The sequence below is a fragment of the Mastigoproctus giganteus genome, chromosome 4 (genome assembly GCF_048544385.1).
Source record: "Mastigoproctus giganteus isolate SK-2022 chromosome 4, ASM4854438v1, whole genome shotgun sequence".
Taxonomy (NCBI): Eukaryota; Metazoa; Arthropoda; class Arachnida; order Uropygi; family Thelyphonidae; genus Mastigoproctus; species Mastigoproctus giganteus.
This window is the reverse complement of record NC_143578.1, coordinates 22,793,086-22,810,065: the sequence shown is the minus strand read 5'-3', so window position 1 is coordinate 22,810,065 and position 16,980 is coordinate 22,793,086. Positions and strand designations below refer to the sequence as shown.

General features: G+C 38.7%; 1 protein-coding gene across 3 annotated transcripts in view; it reads left to right on the top strand.

Moving 5' to 3' along the window:
• The window catches only part of ebo (exportin ellipsoid body open), a 152,639-nt gene extending 141,688 nt beyond the window's left edge, over positions 1–10,951 (top strand). For 2 of the 3 annotated variants that reach the window (XM_090371402.1, XM_090371403.1), the window contains exon 26: positions 10,480–10,949. In XM_090371402.1, coding sequence (XP_090227528.1) covers positions 10,480–10,581 — 102 coding nt within the window. In that variant the 3' untranslated portion in view covers positions 10,582–10,949. Of the gene's footprint in view, positions 1–10,479 lie in introns of all 3 variants that reach the window. The other variant, XM_090371404.1, reaches the window with a different exon arrangement.
• The last annotated feature ends 6,029 nt before the right edge of the window (positions 10,952–16,980 follow it).

Genomic DNA, 16,980 nt, shown 5'->3' with positions numbered 1-16,980 from the left:
GTTGGCTTTAAACACGACATTAGCATTTAGCAGGGGTGCCTCCATAGCCAGGTGGGAAGGAGCAGCAGTGCGTAGCACGCACTTCTTGATTAGACCAGGGTTCGAGCCAGTCACCACCAAATACGGAGGATGCGGAAAGGTCAGGGAATGACCACCACATATTCCTGGAGCAATATGGCCTTAGTTGCTAATACTCCCAAAAACAACAACAACAGCATTTAGCATTAGCATAAGTAGAGAAAGCACGCTTATGCAGCATCAGCCAGAAAAAAAAAAAAAAAAAACCACTCCCATTTCACCCCACCATTCGTTTGAAATACCTGTCCAGCTGAGCCTTAAATTTATTTAAGCTATCAACTTCCACAACAAAGGATGGAAGTCTGTTCCACCAACCAACCACCTGCTGACTAAAGGCAAATTTCCACACATCTATCTTTCCTCAATTTGAATTTATGCCCTCTCAGGTGATTATTCTGAGCAAGAGAAAAAATCCCATCGGCATTGAGCATGCTTAGACCATTCAAGGCTTTACACACCTCTATCAGATCACCTCGCCAGTGCCTAGTCTCCAGACAATGTAATTTGCAAAACTTTATTAAGCCTTTGTAAGAGCGACCGTTTGTTCCATTCACTAATCTTGTTGCCCTTCTCTGTACTTGTTCCAGCAGCTCTACATCCTTCTTGAAATGAGGCCTCCAGACCTGTATACAGTACTCAAGGTGTGGCCTGACCATTGCCTTATACAAGGGAATAATCACCTCCTTATCCGTGCTAGAAAAATTCCTGTATATCATTGAAAAGACACCATGAGCTACTCTTGCAGCCCGTCTGCACTGCTTAGAGAACTTCATATCTGCCTGCACAATTACCCCCAGGTCCTTTTCATTCTCTACCACTGTCAGTGTAGTACCAGAGTTGATACGTTGCTCTGGGGTTACTGTTTCCCATATGTAGTATTTTACATTTGTCAATGTTAAACTTCATTTGATTCCTCTCAGCCCATCTGCTCAACCTTTCCAGATCCTGTTGCATCAGTAGTGTCCTTAACAACCCTGCCAACCTTTGTATCGTCTGCAAACTTGGACATTAAGATTGATATACCATCATCAATATCATTTATAAATACAGAAAACAATAATAGACCCAACACTGAACCTTGAGGGACTCCACTAATAACATTAGTCCATGATAAGCAGTGTCCATTGATTACCACTCTGTCTTCTCCCCCTCAACCATCCCTTTATCCATAGCAGCAATTTGTCTCCAATGCCACACTGCTCCAATTTGTGCAGCAGTCTTCTATGTGCACCAGTAAAGCCTTTCTAAGATCCAAATATATAATATCAAAGTTACTCCCTGCATCCAGTTCTTTTGTGACTGCATCATAGTATCCAATTAAATTGGTCAGGCAAGACTTCCCTTAACAAAACCATGCTGTGTCCGAGCTATAACTGAAGTCTTGTCTAGATGATCCTGCAGTGCTTCTTTAACCAGTGCCTCCATTAATATTCCTGGAACAGAAGTTTTAAACTCACAGGTTTATAGTAGTAGTAGTGGCATGTGATGCAAGAAAACATGTGTATGAGCTTATGCAGCATCAGCCAAAAAAAAAAAATCACACCATTCCCTCCAAATTCCTGTCCAGTTCCTCCTTAAATTTATTCAATCTATCAACTTCCACAACGACAGATGGAAGTTTGTTCCAGCAATTAACCACCCACTGGCTAAAGGCAAATTTCCGCCCATCTATTCTACATCTGTCTTTTCTAAATTTGAATTTATGCCCCTTTAGGTTCGTAATCTGAACAAGTGGAAGGATCCCATCAGAATTCAGCGTACTCAACTCATTCAAGGCCTTATACACCTCAATCAGAGCACCGTGCAGGTGATCTGATTGAGGTCTCCAGCCACTGCAATTTGCAGAACTTGAGCCTCTCTTGGTAAGAGGATCCCTTCATTCCCCTCACCAATCTTGTTGCCCTTCTCTGTACATGCTCAAGTAAATATACATCCTTCCTAAAATGAGGGATCCATGCGCAACAGTGTCAAAAGCTTTCCTGAAATCCAAATATATGATATCAAAATTTTTTTCACCTCCTTTTCCCTGCTAGCAAAATTCCTATATATCATTGACAAAACAGCATGACCTGCCCTGGCAGCCTGTCTGCATTGCTCAGAAAACTTCATATCTGCCTGCACAATTACTCCCTGATCTTTTTCATTTTCTACCACCTTAAGTGTAGTACCACACAGTTGGTACATTTCTCTGGGGTTACTTCTACCCATATGCAGTACTTTGCATTTGTCAAAGTTAAACGTCAGTTGCCACTTCTTAGCCCATCTGCCCAAATTATCTAGATCCTGTTGCAGTAGCACACTGCCATTACTGTCATTAAAAACCCTGCCAACCTTTGTATCATCTGCAAACTTTGACATTAAGCCTGATATACTTTCATCAATATCATTGATAAATATACACAACAACAGTGGACCCAACACCGAACCCTGTGGGACTCCACTAATAACATTAGTCCACGAAGAGCAACACCCATTGATTACCACCCTCTGTCTTCTCCCACTTAACCATCCTTTTATCCATTGTAGCAACTTACCCTTAATACCATTCTGCTCCAATTTGTACAATAGTCTGCCATGCGCAACAGTGTCAGAAGCTTTCCTGAAATCCAAATATATGATATCAAAATTTTTTACATCCAGTTCCTTTGTAACCACATTATAATAACCAATCAAATTTGTCAGACGAGACTTTCCCTTAACAAACCCATGCTGTGTCTGAATTATTGCTGCAGTCTTGTCTAGATGATCCTGCAATGCATCTTTAACCAGTGACTCCATTATTTTACCCGGAACAGAAGTTAAATTTACTGGTCTGTAATTACTCGTGTCACCCTTCGATCCCCCTTTGTGAATTGGGGATACATTTGCACATTTCCAGTCCGTGGGAACCTCCCCTGAGTCCAAGGATGCTCTCATAATTATGGCTAAGGGTTTGCTTAGTTGCTTTCCCGCCTTATAATTACTTGTGTCAGCCTTTGATCCTCCTTTGTGAATTGGGGTTCACATTTGCACATCTCCAGTCTATGGGTACCTCCCCTGAGTCCAAAGAATCTCTCTTAATTATGGCTAAGGGTTTGCTTACTTCCTTTGCTGTCTCCTTTAATATAACTGGATAGATCCCATCCACCCCGGGTGCCTTTTTTATGTTTATCCTCAACAATTTCCCCTCCACTTTCCTCTCAGTTATTACAAAATCATCTAGCTCACCGCCAGAGTTTACTTCACCTGTGGCATTCCCCTTCCTGAATAACTCATGTGTGAATGTAGATGCAAAATACCCGTTTAGTTTGTTTGCCACCTGAGCAGGATCCTCAACTGTTGAACCATCAATATCCAGTGGACCAATCTGATTCATTCCTTTCCTTCTAGAGTTTACATAGGTAAAGAACTCTTTTCTGTTTTTCTTTGCATCCTTTGCCAAGGAATTCTCATAATCTGCCTTTGCCTGCCTAATTTGCCTGCTGGTTACAGACCAGCTTATATCTATCATAGGCTTCCATGTCACCCATTAATTTATATGTATCGCATGCATTTTTCTTCTCTGCCATATGTCTCATTAGTTCATCTGACATCCATTTAGGCTTAAACCTTGAACAATATTTCTTAGTTGGTATGTAAAGCCTAGTAGTTTCCAAGATAAGTTCTTTGAATGCTTCCCATTCACATTGGAGGTGATTAAGATTGATAACTTTGAAATGTCGTGATCTCTGTTCTTTTGTCATCAATGCTATATGATAAGGGATAAGTAGGTTCAAAAACAGGCTGTTATAATATTGTTTTCTTTTAAATAAATAAATTATCTTTATTGTACAGTTAAAAATTACAAGTTCTAAATGGCTGCTTGTTCTTTTTGGTGATGCCCTTTGTTTGAAGTAGTGCAATACCATGGCAACTTGTTATGAAGGCAAACTTAGTTCTGCTGAGCATTTAAGACCATTGCATTAATTGAGCAGTTTGTATCCTTCTGGTGGTAAAAACACATGAAAAGACAAGTCAACCTTGGAAACTTCATATACACTGCTTGACAAAATTAACAGAACAAAATGTTTTTCATTAAAATTTTAGTGTGAACTGTGTCACATAATTGTATATTGTGTCTGTAAATTATATACAGGGTGTCTCAAAAATATTGGTACAAACATATAGGGGAGGTAGGTAACAGCTAAAGGAATGTGAATCGCATAGGAACTCATAACCGGAAACATCACCGTAAGTCGGTACATGGCGTTATTCATCAGTTCACGAGAGGGAAAATTTCTGGTTTACTCATTCAAGCAGTAGTCGCCACATGAAGAGCATGCATCGATATAGGTATGTTGAGGGTCTGACGGCTCCGGGGATTTCTCCCATCTCCGCGTATGTTCTTTGTATCGAGTGACAGTACCCTGTCTATGCCAGAGGTTTAAAAATAATGTATGGGTCATGTGGTATGTAGTTTGTTGTGCCCATTGTTCATCCGGCCTGTTGGCCGCCGGGCCCCCAGTGGGACCCGGCGTTACCATACCTAGCGACGGGGACGCCGGCCGGGTGTACCAAGAGACTAATTATACTCTGGCAGGTCCTGCCACTTACTTTCCTGGGATTCCGGTGACGAGGACCTAAAATAAAGGTTGGAGTTATCGCTAAGTTGGAGTTATCGGTTTAAGTAAAATTGCATTTAGAAAGCGCTGCGTGGGGTTTTACGCTGAAAGAACTATTTCTAGAGAGCCTAAAAGGTCGGGCAAAATTTGATGTGATTTAAATTTGGACATGTGGGGCAGTCGCTGTACAAGAGAAAGTGTTGGGAGGGGAGGGTGAAGTCTGGGGGGATGAAATAGGAAGAAGAGGGGTCGGATAGAGAGGTGACCCCCCATTTTCAGTGGGGCATGCCCATGCCCCACCAGAGTGAAAATATGGGGAGGCGAGGAGAGGAGAAAAGCAAATACCCCCTCCCCCTCCCCTTCCCCGAAGGGGGGGGGGAACCGCACAAGGGAGTGCAGTTTTGGGTCGATAGTAGGCCATTCAAATCATCCTAAAGTCTTGTCTTTCTGTGGTATGGTGAGTTTTTTGCTTGTGTTTTTTTTTTTTTTTTTTTTTATTTGTTTGACCTCCTGCATTCTTTCTAGTTGGGTTGCCTTTGGTATATTTCTATCATTGTTTTCCTTCTAGAAAATAGATCCTGGGCATATTGACTGAGTGCCTTGTAGTCCTCTTGAGTGTCTAGCAGTCTGGGTTCTTGGTTGTCTGGAATATATTGGATTGATGTTATTAGCTGTAGTCGCAGGTCGTCATATAAATCGCACTCAAACATTAAGTGTCTCCAGGACTCCGGGTTGCCACACGGACAGGCTGCGTTATTTATGATACCAAGTTGGTGAAGTTTAGCTTTAAACGGGCCGTGTCCTGTAAGGAGGAAGGTGGTATTTCGACCAGGGTGAAACCACACTGGCGCCTTAGGGTACAGCTTGGTGACAGTGGGGAGGAATCTTCTGGTCACTGCACCTTTTTCTGTGTTGCTCCATCTCCTCTGCCAAATCTGGATGAGGTGGTATGCATCGATATATGAACTGTGAGCTGGCAGACATGCACCTAATGTATGGATTAGTAGAGAGCAATGGACGAGCCGCTCAACAAATTTATGGAGAACGCTTCCCAGACAGACATGTACTGGACCACCATTTGTTTGCATGTGTGGATCAAAATTCGTCCGATTATGGGTCATTTAGAGGTAAGAGGAGTAGTGCGTCAGACCACGTCTGCCCAAACTCCCGCCATGGAAGAAAGTGTGTTGAATGCCGTCCAGAATAATCCTTCTACCAGCACACGTGCCTTTGCCTCTGACTTAGGAGTGTCTCATTGCAGTGTACGGCGTGTCTGGCACAATGATTCCTTACACCCCTTTCATCTCCAAAGGGTTCAGTTACTGCTCCCCCAAGATCATCCTGCACGTGTGGCTTTTGTGCAGTGGTTTCTTCAAGAAAGTGTTCAAGACTTGAATTTTCCAGCCTATGTTTTGTTCGTGGATGAGGCTTATTTCACTTGGGAAGGCTTATTCAATCAGCACAATGCTCATGTGTGGGCTCACGACAACCCACATGGTGTGCCCCCCATGCGGCACAACATCGCTTCGCAATAAATGTGTGGGCAGGTATGGTCAGTGACTGTTTAGTCGGCCCATACCTGTTACCATCCCGCATGAACTCCGCTAAATATCGAATCTTTCTTGAACAAGTTTTACCAGGGTTACTTGACGATGTTCCAACAAATGTGAGATGCAACATTTGGTTTCAACATGACAGGGCCACCTGCCTATTATGGAAGGTGTGTTCGTGACCATTTGAACAGGCATTTTGGGCATTGATGGATTGGCCGTGATGGACCCGTTACCTGGCCCCCCATGCTCACCTGATTTATCAAGCCTTGATTTCTTTCTGTGGGCCCTCAAATCTATTGTATGAATTGCCTGTGGAGACGGAAATGGATCTCGTGGTGAGACTCATCTGTGCTGCTGCTACTGTCAAAGAAACTCCAGATGTGTTCGAACGTGTCCACCAATCCATACTGTGTCCGTGTCACACATGCATCGCGTCTCATGGTGGAACCTTCGAGCATCTGTTGTAACATCATGAAATGCATCCATACTCCATTGTTAATATTATTTCAAATAAATATTTGCCACTAATTACTGTCTTGTGTCTTTTCTGCTTCTTGTGCCTCTGCTAGTCCTTTCCCGTAATGTTTCTGGTTATGGGTACCTATGCGATTCACATTCCTTTAGATGTTATCTACCTCCCCTAAACGATTGTACCAATATTTTTGAGACACCCTGTATATATATATATATATATATATATATATATATATATATATATATATATATATAAAACACTGAGTTACTGGAGATAAACTCTATACCCCCCTTTCCCCAAAACTGGCTAAAGATAGGCCTTTCTTTTAGCCAGTGAGTTGTTGATTACTAGAATAAGTTGCCTTCACAGGTAGTTGAGGCTGACAGTTCAAAGAAATTCATAGATCATCTACACTGCTCAACAAAATTAACAGAACATGTATATTTTATTGTGAACAGTGCTGCCAAAGGTGCATATTTGATATAATAGGCATCCTGGCATGCAAATTCTGAGTATCCAATGGAAATCAATCTACCATCTTACAGAGCTACACATTATACAAATTATTCATGCCTATAAAAAGACAGGTTGCAACCATATCACTTCATTCTAATTTTTTTTTTTTGGCTTGCTCAGTAGGATAGCCACATCTCCAGTACTCATGATGGTAAGTTATCGTCATTTAGATGATTCTTTCAGATGTTGGGCTGTTGGTTGGACAACGTGAAGCCAGGCAATCGCAGGTAGAGGTGGCACATTGGCTTTGTGTCATGCAGTGTATGGAAGCAGTTTGAGGAGACAGGAACCCTTAAAAGAATAGCTAGCCAAGCTTGCCCGAGGGCTACATCAACCAGAACAGGCTGCTATCTGGCTCTAACAGCATGACAGTATCCTACAATATCTTGCCATCAACAATCTCTTGAGATTGCTGTTGCCACAGGTGAAAACTTTTCCAACCAGACTGTATTAAGAAGGCTCAATTCAAGTGGACTCTATGCAAGTAAGCCAGTAGTTTCTATCCCATTAACCCCAAACCACCACAGAACTTGTCAAAACTGGTGCCATGAACATGTGACTTGGAGCCCTGACAAATGGGGTATGGTTCTGTTCTCTGATCAGTCGCATTTCTGTTACAGTCCTGTTCTCTGATCAGTAGCCTACAAACAGTTCTAGACATTATTTCATCTGATGATAACGAGGAACACTGTTACCATCCCTCCAACATCAGAGAAAGGGACACTTACAGTGGAGGCAGTGTTGTCCAGTGGAGCATACATACATACATACATTTAAGATACTATATGTTCAACCATTCTCTAGGCTGAAACCTAGCCATGGCTTGGGACATACTGTTTTCTTAATGTCTGAGCTGTAGGTTCAAAAAATGGTTAGTTATAAAAATTTTAAATAAAAACAAAAACTTCATTATTGCCACTTATCCGTCTCTGAAGAGAACATATATCTTGACAACTTTTTAATCCATTTTTTAGTCAGTTTCCATCCTTTCCTCGAGGAGGCTGGCTTCTACTATCTAGTAATAAGTTTTTCCATCTTCTAAATGCAGTACTTAAAGAGTCATCAAAATACTTAAACAAGCTTTTCTCTCTGAACAATACCCAGAGAGCCTCTTAAGTCCACATCAGAAGACATCTCCAAGGATAGTCTTAAATCTACATAATTTCCACATTCCAACACAATATGTTGAGGAATTTCCTCCTATCCGCATTGACATGTTCCTTGCTCTTTTAAACCTAGTTGGAACAATCTATATGCCAAGCCATGTCCTGTTATTAGGATTGTTGCATTAAACCAAACTGCAGCCAAGGCTTCTTTTTTATTTACTAATCCAGCTTGGGGGAAGAACAGAGACGTCTGTCTTCCTTTATTAGAATTTTGCCAGTCATTTTGCTGTAAAGCTATCAGTTCTTGCAATATTTATGCTTTCACAGTTTTAAGATCTGATTGCACATAAACTTTATTTTCATCTGGGCAAGATGACACTCCCAGAATAGTGTTTCTTTTATTATTCTTGGTATAATATAATAAACCACTCAGCAGAATAACATACTTAACATGCATTTTCCCAGATATTATCTGTAGAGCCTCTGAGTAGACAGTTTCTGCATACCCTGGTCACACCCAATAAGGCAAATCTCCATGCTTGTAAAGCATATTTTTGCATTACCACCTTACTTATTCTATTTACTCAAGCTTGTAGGATCTGCCTTCCTTTACCCAGAATCTTCACCGATTTATAAATGACCTACGATATTACCAGCTGTGCAAATCAAATCAAATCGAACCAGCTGTGCAACAGTTTCCTTCCTGCAGGATCTGTCATATGTCATGATGGGGACAAATAGACGTGCATACAAAAGGTTTATGGCCAGGCCTTTCATACCCCAATCAGACCTTAACCCTCTGGCATTTGCCATACAATGTTCGAATCTTATTCTTAAGATATTTAGCATGCTCCGTAAAGAACAGACTTTCTTCAACTTGTACTCCTTTGTGACTTTGACATACCGAACTACCCCCATTCAGCATGACAGTCGATGCTCTATTCATGCTTAACTTACCTTTCAATAGCATTTGCACAGTCTTTTCTCATGAAATCTGCAACTTATTTATTCTTGACCATCTGTACGATTCTGTTAATACATTTTCAGCTCTGTTCTCTAATTGAGAATGAGAATTCCCAGTAATCAGAATTGCTAAATCATCGGCATAGGCTATATATCTTGTTCCTTCTATGTCCTTGTTTAAGAATTCATTTTATGACAATATTCCAGACGAAGTGACCTGTCAACGAGCCATGAGTACATCCATGTAATACACTTCTTGTAATTTCAGTATATAATGTCTTAAGTATAATTTTTTGATCACTAAAATAGTCTCAACACTGAATTCTGTTACCGGAACATTTAGTTATTCTTATTCTTGCTATGATACTCTCCCACCAGAGTTGGTTGAAATCAACATAGACTGCTAGTACATATCTCTAATTATTCTCTTCTGCAGTCCAGACTAATCTATGTACTGCATTCTCAGTGCAATCCTTTTTTTAAAGCCATATTGACATTCTGAGGACATAGATTTTTCATTATATTTAATCATCAATCGGCCCACACAGAGTCATTCATAAACTCCCAGAACTGTAAGGAGAGCAATTGGTCGATATGCACCAGTATCATTCATTAGTCTATCTGTTCCTTTTAATATAAGTTTCAGTTGTGCTTCCTTCCAACTCCATGGGAAAATACCATCTTTTAAGCACTTATTATACATATTTAAAAACAGCTTCAGAGTTAGTGAAGATGTCCTTTTCATAACAATTACTTATATTTTATCCAGGCCCAGTGACTTGCCATCCTTCACCTGTTCCATTGCCAAAGCAACCTCAACTTATTAATCCTTTAATCCTTAGATCAGCTTAATTCCCCATGGTCATTATCTACAGTACCTAATAATCAGAATTTTTTATACCATTATTATTATAGAGTACTGGCCAAGGACAATGATGATTTTCCATTATGACAAGGTGAACACTGTTAAGGCTCCCATTACTGGAGGTTGCACTGTATATGCAGATACTCCTCAAAGTATCACATTTCTGCATGAACTAGCCAAATATTTCAGAATAAAACTGTCTCCAAATGAAATTGAACATGAATTTGCCAATTGATAAAATGTCAACTCTTAAGTGGCTATGTATGATAAGTTATAAAGATTGTGGTGGTAAATTGTGAATTTATTTTTGATTAATGCAACTTTCTTTTTTGTTTTCTTGTAGGATCTGCCTTCCTTTACCCAGAATCTTCACCGATTTATAAATGACCTACGATATTACCAGCTGTGCAACAGTTTCCTTCCTGCAGGATCTGTCAGATTTTGATATGCAGTAATTTCAAGCTTCGGCTCATCCTTTGTTGAAACCGGTTGACTTAGTGATAATAGTTCAATGCGGGTTGAAAACATGCTACATGGCTTGTTTTCTCATAACTCATATTTACTCATTCCCCTAGAAATATTCTAGGAGGAGAGTAAAAACAAACTGTTTTAGCAGGTGGGAGAGGGATCAAATGGTTTTTTCTTTAGGGGACCATTGCTTTCAGCTTTTGCCCTCATGCAAAAATGTAAATACTTCATAGGGAGATTACAAAATCTAGTGAATGAAAGGACATGACTGCTTTCATTTTTATTATGCCATTTGTAAGCATGAAACATCATAATAAGATAAAGATGTAAATATTCCTAATCTTACAGGTGTTCAAGACATTTTGCACATCAGTGATTTAGGATCATTACATTCTTTCGATCATTATTTAATAGCATGTGTGCCTCCTGCAGAAATGGCACTGTTTTCTCTTGACTTTCACAAATTGGCATTGCCAGTCATATTTTTTAATACGTGAATACCATATGAAAGGGACCCACGAAAGGTGCATTACTCTGCGAGCAGGACTTGCAGATAAATTAAAAAGACACTTATGTTCCTATTGTAAGCTAATTCTATTGTATATTCTGTCATGAAAATGCTACATGTTATGTAGTAGAAGCCAAATCGCATTCGTGATCATTTATCCCTTGTATGGTTTGGAAAGTAGCTTACACTGTACGCAAATTTTGTACATGGATTTATTTGATGTTTTTCATATTTAATTAAAAGTTTTCTTGTACCATTAAATTTCGTTTGTTTCTAATTTTCAACAATACTGTCATACATGTCATTTTTTATGGTTGAATGATCTGATCTAGGTGAGAGAAGAGAGGTCAGTTTCAATGAGCTGTTTTTTTTTTTTTTAAATTCAGTCTTTCTGAAACTGAACCTTTTATGAAGTAGCTTAGAATTAGTTAGGCAATTGGACCACAAGCAGTATTTTTGTAAAAGTTAATCAAGGATTTGCTAAAATCCATCTATTTATTAGAAGCCTCTTAAAACTTTTTAATAGTACTGATTCAAAGAAAGTAATATCACTTAAAACGTCAAGCAGGATCCTGTGGTATTTTAAAGTAAAATATATGCTTTAATAAGTACAGTGGAGTCTGTTTTAACTTGCCATCCAGTTTAATCATTCTCTTTTGGGGAATTCATGTTATACAATATGGCCCTGAATAAAGTAGCCTGAAAGGTGACAGCAAATATCTCAGTATATATGCTTGATCTGTTGGATCATTTGTAAAACAAGTTATTTGTTACCTTGTTGCATTGAAATGCATGAATATTGCTATAAATATCTGTAAAGGTGTTTTATTTTAAAGCTTTTTGCTCATTATGGAAATGGATATGCTGGTTTACCATCCTCTGTGAGAGAATATTGGTTTTGTCATTTATCATTTGTTTCAAGCAGTCTGGATTTGAATCCCATCAGAAACTGGAAGAATTCTCAAGTTTCTTCAGTGTAAGGGCTTTAATTATCAATTTCAGGTGGAGGGAGTAGGATTTTTCAGCATGTACAACATGCAAATTGGCTCATGAACATAACATGCCCCTGTACAGACAATACGCACATCCCATTATGGCCTTAAATGCTGATGTCCTATGTAAAACATAACAGTAATTGAGACACCAAGCATTAAACAGTTAAGCTGGTGTGTGAAAATGAAATTCAAAAGCACTCCAAGTTATACAATAGTTTGGTTGCTAGTGGCCAAGTTCTTCTAAACTGGCAGTATATTGAAACAGCACAGGACCACTGGAATGGTGAGTCTCATAGCAGTGCACTGTGGAAGTTATTTTTAACAAAATTTTGCATTCGCCAAAAAAGCAATATGGTACAGACTTTTTGTATTCTCTAAAAAGTCTCTGCCATATTGCTAAAGAACTGAACACAAAACTTCACTCAGCAGAATGGTGTGCCTGCGAGTTGCAGGATGTAACAAGAAACAGAGCGAACTGTACCACTTACAGACACTAGAAATACAGTATGAAAACTTCTGAATATTTGGTTTTCTGATTGTGCAATTTCCAGGATACATTAACACAAATAACCATGTTTTGCATGATTCCAGCAACCAGTCAGACTCACTGAGAGGTTCTTGGATAGAAAATGTAAGAGAGAGAGAGAGAGAGAGAGAGAGAGAGAATGGTCATTATCACTTAAGGAACTTAGTTTCAACAGGATGGTGCTACATCCATACATCAAGGCTAACTCCAGACATTGCAGCAACACCTGAGAAGCCATCTCATTACAAAAGGGACTACATGAATTCAGCTTACATGAATGAAAGCTGGATTCATGATCTAACACCACCAGTGCTTACAACTTGGGGGAAGAGGGAAGATTGTTAAGGGGAAAGTTTTTTGTAATCCCATACCAGGAACTCTGCAAGAAAACATGTTCCACATAGCATACCAGCAGAGGCCATTTCAAAGATCTTTTCAAACCTTGAAAGACTAGAACAGTGTATTCCACTCAGAGGCACTCTCCTTGAACACAACTGATAAAATGTGAAGTGTATTGTAATCACAATAACAAACTGAGTAAAGCTACTTCAGACTACTTTATTCTGAGCTTTTCAAGAAATAAGTATGAGTTTCCTTCCTAAAAGCTCTACTATCGCCTCTTAAATAGTAGCAGTTTGACTAAACTGCTATCAGTAAAGTTTATTGAAAGATTGGTATTTTCAATTCCTGATCAATAAATGATTGCTAATGACACTATCATTATAATTGTTTCCACGTTCAATCTTTGCAAGATTGCATAAATTAAAAAGTGCTTTGTTTTTAGATTGGCAATATAGTTAAATATAAAAATCTGAGTAGATAGAGCCTAATTTAATTGTATAATCTTCCAAAAAAAACTGTTTACCAAACATAGCCATTTTGCATTATGCAGAAAGCCTCGCTTAATATCCTAGATATGTTCTTTGACAGTGTGATGTTAACCAAAATCGGTTTTGCATAGATCAGATGAGTTTTGAAGACAGATAAAGCTACAAAAAAAACCTTCAAAATAAAGAACACCTGAAACAAACTGAAGTAAGCATCAAAAAATGTGTGAGAAATCTTCTGCAAGCATGTCACAAAATTGATGTTGGAAAAAACATTTAATAAATACATTTAAGCACGTTAAACTGTAATTGTTTCTTTAATTATAACAATGATTTATTTACTTGTCATTTTAACCAAATATTCAGGTGTAAGTAGCACTGTATCCTCATATTTTAGTAAAAATATTTTAACAAGAAAAAAACTGACAATAGATTTTTTTTTTTTTTTTTTTTTTTTTTCACAACTCATTCAACCTACCAGAATAATGGACAATCCTAACCACATGCCTAAACCACACACTCTTGATCTTTTCCTCACTGTAGTCAATGTTTTTAAAATTCTGTGAATTTCTTATTTTCATTAATAAATATAGCTACAATAAATAACTGAGAATAATTGCCATAACTGTTGAGTTAACCATTTAAAATTAAAAAACTTTATTCTGTAGGTTTTTCATTTTCAACACAATGCATATGATATGGCCCAGGTAATACCTCTCTGTTTAGAATACAATAAAGATTACTAAAAATTTAGTTTATAAAAGCTATCGTTAGATTTACTTTCAACAAAAATAAATGTATGAGAGGTAACTCCCTTAACTTATAAAAATTGTTGATAGTCTATAAATACAAGACAAAATGTCTCTTTCCTCTATAAATTACAATTATAAAAGACTACCGAGAGATGGGTACAAAAAATTATACAATACAAATGTCAAAACAGTTTGAATGATGAACTGAATAGTACACTACGTTTGTGGAAAAATTTACCATGTTTTACATGTATGATAAAAAAAAAAGGCATTAATGTACTTCTACCAACATGCTGTCAAGGTGATATGTGTGCTTATTTGATCCAATGAAGTGTTACTACTTCATTGGCTCTATTGTTGGCCTTGGCTCTAATTCTGTGGACCAATTCATCCCATAGATGTTCACTTGGACCCCCTTCCCGTACTACAATGCTTCTGATTTCACAGTTGGAACACCCCATTACAGTTGTAAGCATTCTACAGGACCAATTTTCTTTGGTACAGGTTCACTGTGCTTTGCATTGTCAGATGGTGTGGATTTAATATATCAAAGGCTTGTAGGCTGAAGTTATTCTGTGAAAGTTCATGACATGCAGCTCTCTACATGTTGGGGAAACTTAATGGTTGCTTGTAGCTCCTCCCAGCTACAAACTCAGATTCTGTAGGGTCTTGTGGAAAAATAAAGCAACAGGTGATTGGCTTGTCAGACAGTATTTTAAACACCTGGTCATTTCTTGGGCTGAGTGCCAACTCTGGATTTCCATTCCTTCAACATTTTAAAATGTCAATTTGGGAATGTAATTCCTCATAAATGCCAAATAATGTACAGACATCTTTCGGTGTGGTAGTGGCAAAGCAACCAAGGCTGGGGCAACTACATTGTTATTGCATTTATTCTTTGGTTGGTTTGCTGGACAAAAAAGTCAAACCTTGCCAGAGACAAAATAACTCAGCCATGTTCTGAAAGCCAATAAAAATTCTTTAATGTCATTCATGAGTTTAATATGTGGGCCTTTTCTCCACTAAGATGGATGGATAGTGATTATAACCATTGCTACTTGCAAGTGCTATCCAGTGGTTATTCCCCTCAAACTGATCTCATTTTATGTTGTTTCATCATGTAGCATTCTGATATGAAATAAATTATTCTACCTGCAGTGACCTATATAAGCCAAAATATTTCTTTTGTCACTTTTCTACAGTCAAACGGGGTATCCCATGACTTAACTGGACAGTGTATACTGGTTATTCACTGTTAGAGGAACCTATCTAATAGTGAGTAGATTCCCCTTTGGCCCTCAGAACAGTCTAAATTCATTGTGACATGGAACCATGGTGTCAAAAGCATGCCACAGAGATGGTTTAGCAGTCAATGTGGTTCAAGCCCACATTGACTGCTAAATATGGTTGATTGTATTTGCTGTCAAAAAAAAAAAAATTGTAAATGCCTGTCTGGGTTGGTCTACAATTTTCTGGGAATGAATACATGCTTTTTGAAAATTTTTGGGTTTATCAAAAATTTAAGCTGAACTTAAGAATCAATACAAGATGCTTGAAAATATGATCACATTACAGTACATGTGATCCCCTTCAACAGCTGAACAGGGAACCATGGTTGATATAAGGGTGTATAAGATTCTGTGGCAACATCCCATTCTTTGACCAGTGCAAACAGCTCAAAAATAACCAATGAATTGGCTGTCAGCATGCACTATGATACTCAAGGGCATCCCACATGTTTGATCTGCTTTAAATCTGGTGATTGTGCGTGCTATAGCATTTGCTGGATATCTCCAGTTTGAAGATATTCCTCCATCACGTGAGCTCTGTCCAGTGGCATGCATGAAAAGAAAATCTGGACCAATTGCACTCTTAAAAAGTTGCACAGGGTTTGAGGATCTGTTCTCAATACCTCTGTGCAGTTACAGAAACCTATCAAAAACATGAAGTGGAGTGTGGCTGTTAATCATTATTCCATCTTAAGTGTCCATTTCTCTGATGGAGAGATGGTACCACATTCCTCATTGTCTCCAGATGAAATGTCTAGAATCTAGCCTAAAATGACACTCATCAGAGAACAGAACTGTACCTGATTTGTCAGTGCCCCAAGTCATGTTCACTGCACCAATTTTGACAAGCTCAGTGGTGGTTTTGGGTTGTTAATGGGATAAAAACCACTGGCTCCCTTGCATAGAGTCCACTTGAATTGAAGATTCTTAACACAGTCCGGTTGGAAATGTTTTCAACCTCAAGAGAGTTGGTGATAGGACATAGGATTCCATCTTGCTGTTAGAGCCAGATAGCAGTGTTTTCTGGTTGATGTAGTCCTTGGGTGATCTTGGTCAGCTCTTCTTGTAATGGTTACATAGTGCCAAGATGATGCTGCATATCACATTAAGCCAACATGCCACCTCCACTTGTGACTGCCCAACTTTAAGCCATCCAATAGCCTGCCATCTCAAAGAATGATCTAAATGGCAATGACTTGCCATCCTGAGTACTGGAGATGTAGTTATCCCACTGAGCAAGCCAAAAAACGGGAATGAAGTGATGCGGTCACAAACCATGTTTTTATAGGCATGAACAATATGCATATGTGCGGCTCTGTAAGTAATAGATCGATTTCTATTGTATACTCAGAATTTACATGGCAGGATGCCTATAATATCAAATATGGTGACACTTCACAGTAAAATATTCATGAAAAACATTTTGTTCTGTTAATTTTTTCAAGCAGTGCATATACGCTGCCCTGTCATTAATACCTG